At 39.0% G+C, this 7,897-nt stretch overlaps 1 protein-coding gene across 1 annotated transcript; it reads left to right on the plus strand.

Annotated features, from left to right (window-relative positions):
- Nucleotides 1–7,297: 7,297 nt before the first annotated feature.
- Nucleotides 7,298–7,897, plus strand: LOC129737855 (uncharacterized). Its single transcript, XM_055729017.1, has one exon. It carries the CDS (start codon nucleotides 7,298–7,300, stop codon nucleotides 7,895–7,897), a length of 600 nt encoding a protein of 199 aa, XP_055584992.1.

Genomic DNA, 7,897 nt, shown 5'->3' on the forward strand with positions numbered 1-7,897 from the left:
CCAAGCTTTCGTACAACTTTTAATTTGTCTAAGAAAAGACTGCCTGTTTTCGTTCCAGTCTTCCTCCCATTTCATCCGAATTTCATTTCTCACCCAGTTAATGATGTCTAAAGCCGGAATATCTGTTTGAATTCTGGGTCCAGTTCTACCTTGCGCAGCTAGCTCATCAGCTTTTGTGTTGCCAATAATCCCAACATGGCCAGGTATCCAACATAACGTGCCTTTTAAGTTGCGCAGATCCTCTTCTATTTTTTGTACCCACGGATGCGTTGATTTTCCGGATTCGACTGCGGCCAACACACTTGCAGAGTCCGAGAATATTACAGATTTATATCTAGATTTACTAGATACGTGTTCTAGGGCATACAATATCGCCATCGCTTCTGCTGAGAAGATACTGTATTCTTCCGGAAGCTGAAAGTGTAGATTTCTCGAATTGCATGTAATGCCAATTCCTACCTGTTTGTTTGCTACAGAGCCATCAGTATAAATAGCTAGGTGGTTGTCATATCGCCCTTCAATGTGGTTTTTGAAAATTTGAATTGCCTTGTTGTTGTTTTCACCCACTTTAAATTGCTTCTTGATTGTCCAGTCGATACTGGGAGCTCCTGTGTTCCACGGTCTTGTACCGACGGTGTTGAACCGGCAGACGGGGGGGATTGATTTTCCAGTGATGGACCGAAATATATTGAAGGATCTTTCTGTGGCAGGTGTGATTTTTCCATGTGGTTTTTCCAGCAGTCTTATCGCATTACATGTGAGACGCTCAGTGAGACGGAAGTTCCAAGGCAGAGTACCGCTTTCAGCATGAATCGAGAGCACGGGGCTGCTACGCATCGCACCAGCAGATATGCGCACGCCTGCATTGTAACATGGCATGAGTGCTTTAAGTGAGTTTAAGCCTTTTCTAGCTGTTGTATTTATTGCGTAAAACATCTTTGATTCGACAATACTTTTGAAAAGGTTGAGCATACATTTTCTTTCACCACCGTATGGATGACCACCTATGGCTCGAAAAAGATTAATTCTAGATTCGATGGCTGATTTGAGAGCAAAAATTTGCGACGAAAAATTAAGAGTTTTTGTAAACATCACTCCGAGTATGCGTGCATTTTTTACTTGTGGGACATGGTTGTTGTGGATTTGAATTTCCGGAATAGTTTTGTGTTTTCTCCTTGAACATATATGTAGAATACTTGATTTTTCAGAAGATATTGTGAATCTTATTCTGTCAGCCCAGTCGACAACTGCAGAAACGGCATTTTGAAGTTTTTTCCTGATGCTTTTGACTTGCGGCCCTGAAACCATCAGAACAATATCATCAGCATACACAAAAACTAGAATTCCTCGGGGGATCCGTTCGAATAGTGATTCCATCGCTATGAGGAAAAGTGTTACTGCTAGTACCGATCCTTGGGGTACGCCATTTCGTTGGTGTTTAGCCTCCGATAAAGTCCCACCCACCATAACTTTGAAGGATCTATTTGTAAGAAAATCTTCTAAAAACTTGTAGGGGTTTCCATTATTTTTCCTTTCAGCTAGTGTTTTTAATATTGGTGCTCTTAGCGCGGTATCGTAGGCCTTGCTGAGGTCTAGTAGAGCTAGTTCGGAATGTTGCTTTTTCTTGAAAGGACTTTCCAACGCAGCTTCTAATTCCGACAAATATTGTTCGACACCCCTAACTTTTCGAAATGGATACTGTTGTGAACTCCATAGCCCTCGTTCCTCTATCCATTGCACTAATCTACGATTCACCATGTGTTCCATGGTCTTGCCAATACAGCTCGTTAGGGAAATAGGTCTTTGGTTTCCAATCACCTTCGGATCTTTTCCTACTTTTGGAATGGGGATAACAATTGCTTCTTTCCAGGTAGGGGGAAATGTACCATTCTCCCGTAGCTCATTCCTTTCTGGCAGTGGGAAGAAAGATTAGAATTGGAAATAAAGGAAGGGAAGAGGAAAGCCTACATTTAACTTTTTTTTTTTACAAAATCCGAGAAATGGACAAAACTTAACATGGAAAATCATTTTGGTATGATTCTATGATTATCTGACACACCATCCTCCTTTCAGTGAGTAGGTACATAGGAGGAGAGAGGTGCACCCAATACATTTTTTTAGCATAAGTTCTCAATTTATGCTAACGAAGCCAGCAAATGGAAACAAATATGGCATAGAAAGGTACTTGGTTACGAGATATGTTTCTACAATTGTTATAGACCCTTACGCTTTACAATGTAAAGAGGAAAAGAAAAGGAGGGGGTTCCAAATAAATTTTGTTGTAAAGCTTATAAAATTATCAACCAATGGAACAATATTTTATACAAGAAGATTTTTGAGAACAAAAAAAATGGGTATGATTATTAAAAATCACGATCTCCATTCAGCAGGGGGAAGGGAAGGACAGGGGGGCGGAGTGGGCTTATCAGTTTTTTAGCATAAATTCAGAACATTTTAAGCAAAACCAACCAGATTTTATCAGCTGGACTGTTTGCGTACGATTTATTTGGAACCCTCTTTTTTAGGGCGGAGCTCAAAGAAACAGATTTAAATTACCAGATCTTTGACACAAATCAAGATGTAGCGGTTGCTTATGAATCATGTTATATTTTGATTTAAAATAATGCCAACCACACAATAAAAATTTGAATAAATTCTGAAAATATCATTTTATTTTGAAAGGTGTAGCAAAGCACACCGGGTCAGCTAGTCTTGCTAGATTGTTCGAAGAAAAATAAGTTTTTAATGATATGCTGATAAACCACACCAAATTCGATAAAATACTTGATTTAAAATAGAATAAGCGCATATTTTCTTTGAACAAACAATATTTTAGATTTGTACGCTACGAAGCATTTGAGTATATTAGTTTTGTGCTCTTTGATAATTGTACGGGAGATTATACTCATAGGCGCTTATTGTGCTCACTGTAAAATACAATTCAAAGATGCCTTCATGAATACCAGATCTATAGGTAAGGTATTGAAAGTTTTTGTAAGATGTACACACTTAGAAAAATCCATGTAACATTACATGCAATGGCATGGGTAGAAGGGAATCGGGTATTTACACGCAACAATACTGCTTGTTTCATGTAAACTTCCCATCGCATTCAGCTGCTTTGTTTACTGTAGGTTTACATTTCCAATGTCACTCATTGGTATGGCTATTTATCCAATAAGAAAAAGATCGGGTTTCTCGATTAAAATACATTTATTTTCTTACACGAAAACTACAGCTAATTTTAACAAGCTTACATTTCAATCAAATTTTATATTACATACTGAAACAATCACTGTCAAAACACGCCGGGTGGTATTTTCCGATTCCCTTAGCGACGGAAACGATGACATCGAAAGCAACTATCGAATTTCTGCAAAATAACAAATGGAACAATGTCAATCAACATTGTAACTATTTCTCAAAAAGGTATTTCAATATATTTTCACTTACCTTACTGTATAATTCTGTGCCCTTCACCTCCGGGAGGAGGCTCCAACTCGATCAGAAGCAAACAGCAGACGAACAGGTACAACAAATTACGGACGAAGGTTGAGACACTGAGATTTACATGAAATTGCAAGTTAATTTCATCGCAAATCTCAAGATGCTATACTCTTTTTCATATTTTCTGGGGCGATGATACGAAAAAGTGTAATGTAAGATTACATTTTTCTTTCTGTGTAGTATTTCTTGTGTAATATGTGGAAAACATACTTCATAAACTGAAACAAACAAGTTCATTTATCTGATTAAATGGCTCTCATAAAAAAGAGTACATTTCATAACATTTCACAAAAAGAAGAGTACGCCCATTTCTCGACCGAAAAAGAGTACATGTACTCTTAAAAGAGTACGTATGGTAACCCTACTATAGACTCGAAAACTACTGAACCGATTTGCATGAAACTTGGCATATAAGAGTATTGGAGGCCGGGGATGGTTCCTATAATAGTTTGGGACCCCTCCCTATTCCTGGTAGGTGGGAGGGGGTCTTTCATTCAAAAGTAATAAGTCTTCATAACTCTAGAACTTATCAAGCAAGTCAAACCAAACTTGGCATGGGTGGGAACTTGGATACGAGAAATTTTTCTAAAAATATTTATTTTATTTGGGACATTTTACGAACTTTTTGCATTCGTGTCCGAAAGAATTACTTCTAAATGGAAAGCTTCAAGTGTATGCAGACGACGCAACGTTGCTCTATATGTCACTGGAAATTTGAATGATTTTAGAGCTCAAATAAAACATGATATAGAAGTTCTCTCCAAACATTTTTATAAAATCTATGAATCTACAGAAAACTAAATTTATGATCTTTTCACTAAGAGGTCACTTTCGAACACTAACGTTATCAATAAATGACACTCAGCAACCCTCCCTCCTTCGAGTGGGGAAATAGTAAGGGGAGAGGGGGCCAACTTTACAATTTTGTACAGAGCTTTAGAACTAATCAAGCTAATGGAACCAAATTTGGCATGAGAGGGTAGCGGAATACGAAAAATAGTTCTATGATTATTTCAGACCCCTTCCTCCTTCCAGTGGAGATACAGCAAGAGGGGGGGGGGCCTTTAATACCTTTTTTATTGTGTTTTGGTGTCGTCCGATTGTTTAGATATTAGTGAGAACGTATAACAGTTAGGCAGACGTCAAAGCTGATCCATCCGAAAGTGATCTAAAACAGCTTTCGGATGGATATAAGCTCTGTTCAACTGCTCGAACAGAAGCTTTCAACACTCAGTGAAAACACTTATACAAAATGTGATTGTATGTGAATAAGAGAGGTTTTTTTATTATATTCTTTTCTCTTGTTCGCGATTCTAAACAAAGCACAGTTGTACAGCACACAGTCCAAACCAATCCGTCGCTGTATACACACCGCTCAATAAATCGCCCATCAAGAACGAAAATAAAGTGTTTCGATTCGAGTTTTTAAGTTGAGTTTTTAAACTAACCGCCGCGTTCTAAATAAGTGTCCGAAAGTGTTCCGGTCCCAAAACATTTGGTCCTTCGAACCGGATGACCGTCCGGAAGGTGGTTCCCGGAAAATTTCGGACTTAAGTTAAGTCGACAACATAGACTGAAAAGTGAACCATTTTGAACTCGTGAAATCGCCATCGCATTTGAGCTCCAAAGAACTAAAGTGATTGTTGTCGGGAACAAATAAAAGTGCATCCTTTAAACATTGAATAGGCCATAGCTTGGCTTGGATGCAGTTGCAGTGGACATTGTGCTAAGGAGTCAGCCATTTCGATTTGGAGGAACAAGGAGTGAACCCAGGACAATTAATTACAATTGCCACCCGTGAAGCGGCGTACTTCACTTCAGCATCCAGCAGCAGCAACACCGAATCTTCCGCCCCCAGCGAGCGATTCCAGTTCGGCGTTCACCCCACCAAAATAAAACATTACCCACACTACACTGCACTAGGAAGTAATTGAAAAACGAAACGTAGAAATAGTGAGCAAAACAAAACACAAAATCAATTTGTTAAGTACCGTTAGAATTCACACAAAACTTTTCACTAAACATGTAGTGCATATAGGTACCGTTACGATTGTGTTGAAATAGCAGATATTTCAAGGCGGGCGGCATGTTTTGGTGTCGTCCGATTGTTTAGATATTAGTGAGAACGTATAACAGTTAGGCAGACGTCAAAGCTGATCCATCCGAAAGTGATCTAAAACAGCTTTCGGATGGATATAAGCTCTGTTCAACTGCTCGAACAGAAGCTTTCAACACTCAGTGAAAACTTTTATACAAAATGTGATTGTATGTGAATAAGAGAGGTTTTTTTTATTATATTCTTTTCTCTTGTTCGCGATTCTAAACAAAGCACAGTTGTACAGCACACAGTCCAAACCAATCCGTCGCTGTATACATACCGCTCAATAAATCGCCCATCAAGAACGAAAATAAAGTGTTTCGATTCGAGTTTTTAAGTTGAGTTTTTAAACTAACCGCCGCGTTCTAAATAAGTGTCCGAAAGTGTTCCGGTCCCAAAACATTTGATTGTTATTGCGAACAATAAAAGTTGGCTGGGCTTGGATGCAATTAAGTGCATCAGTGGAAAAAAGTATACGCCATTGCAAGTTTTTGAACAATAAGTGCTAGTGAAGCCGATACCTGAAGCAGTGGAGCAGATATTCTACAATAACCAGACATTTTACGAAGCAGAGGACAGCTGATTTACAACCAGCAAAGGACGCAACGCCTGAAGGATCAGTTTTCCGGAATAAACATAGCAGGAAGTATTAACTGGCTTGGTGCATGAGGCCAAAAATAGTGTGAATAAATAAAGAATTGAAAGTGAATTGGTCTTTTAAGTTGCATGAAGTGTGTGCCCTGTCCGTTAAACTAGAATTGGTTTTGGTAATTTTTTGGCATTTTTACTTTACATTTTTACACTGGTTGTGCCCACTCGCTGCTGTCAATATCGGGTTGCTAAGTCTCATAATTCGCGTCGCAATCGGATGGAACGTCGAGTTGATCAAAACTAAGTGCAAATACTCTAAGTCAGAAGCACATAAGGTGCATGTCAGAGCACATTAAGGTGCAAGTCAGAAGCACAGAAGGTGTAAGTCAGATTTTTTGGTCAGAACTATTCAGTACTGGACGGATTGTGTCCAAGGTGTTGGAGTTTGTCAGAAAATACAAGTTTGTTGAAGAATTTAAGTTTGAGTCGGAAACTTATCAGAATTAAGTCTGAATGGTCAGAAATTAAGTTTCAGTCGGAGATCTTATTAGAATTAAGTCTGAATCAGTTTGTGTCGGAATTCTTAAGTGAATATTTTCGGAATCTTGTTTGAAACTTGTCAGAATTGAGTCTGAGTCAAAATTTAAGTTTTTGTCAGAAATCTTGTCTGAATATTGTCGGAAATCTCTTTCTGAAATATTGTCAGAAAGTTAAGTCAGTGTAATTTGGTCAGTTTAAGAACTTGTCTGAAGGTACAAGTTTGATTTCGTCAGAAGCGGGAAGCCTGAGTCAGTTATAAGTAATTCTGTATTGGACGAATCGGGTCCAAGGGTGTCTGATTTGTCAGAAATTGAAATTCGTTCGATATTTTGTCAGAAATTAAGAATAAACTCCTGAACTTCAACAATAAATTCGCCTACGTCAGTATTGTGTCAGAAATTCGTCAGTTTTGGACAAATTTGGTCCAAGTTGGTCAGATATTTTGGAAATTGGAAATTGGTTTCTCGTTTTCCCCAATTTGGGTTGAATCGCTGCTTTTTTAGCTCTGAAACGTCAGAGTTATTGAAATTTAAGTAGAAGTTGACAGTATTTCCAGTCAGAATGGCGAAAAACGTTCAGTTGAAGTTGCTACAAAAGAGAGAGAGGCAAATAGTGCTTCTCATGGACAGTGTCGACCGATTCATACAGAATTACGAACCAGAACGTGATGAGTGTCAGATTAGTTCTAGGCTTGAGGCCTTAGAACCTGTGTTTGATGAGTTTCATGAAGTGCGCAGTAAAATCGAGCTGATCTTTTATGAAAGTGAAGAGATGAAGGCCAAGGAGCTCTACGGTGACGCCAAAGATGAAGCTGAAGCCCAACGTGAGGAAGAAAACGACATGCTGCTGCTGAGTTTCGAGGACCGTTTCTTCCAGTTGAAGGGTGCTCTATCGAAACTTCAACAAAAACGTGAACGAGCTCCAAACGACGACAATTCCTTTCATCATCAAGGCCATGCCTCCATGGGGTCAAGAGTTAAGCTGCCAGAAATCCGATTGCCCAGTTTTAGTGGAAAACTTCGCGAATGGATCTCATTCCGCGACAGTTTTCAAAGTTTGATCCACAACAACGATCAACTCGCACCCATAGAAAAGTTCTCATACCTCAGGTCATCATTGAGCGGCGAGGCACTCGAAGAAGTTCTCTCTATCGAACTCTGA

Source organism: Uranotaenia lowii, chromosome 1 (assembly GCF_029784155.1).
Source record: "Uranotaenia lowii strain MFRU-FL chromosome 1, ASM2978415v1, whole genome shotgun sequence".
NCBI lineage: Eukaryota > Metazoa > Arthropoda > Insecta > Diptera > Culicidae > Uranotaenia > Uranotaenia lowii.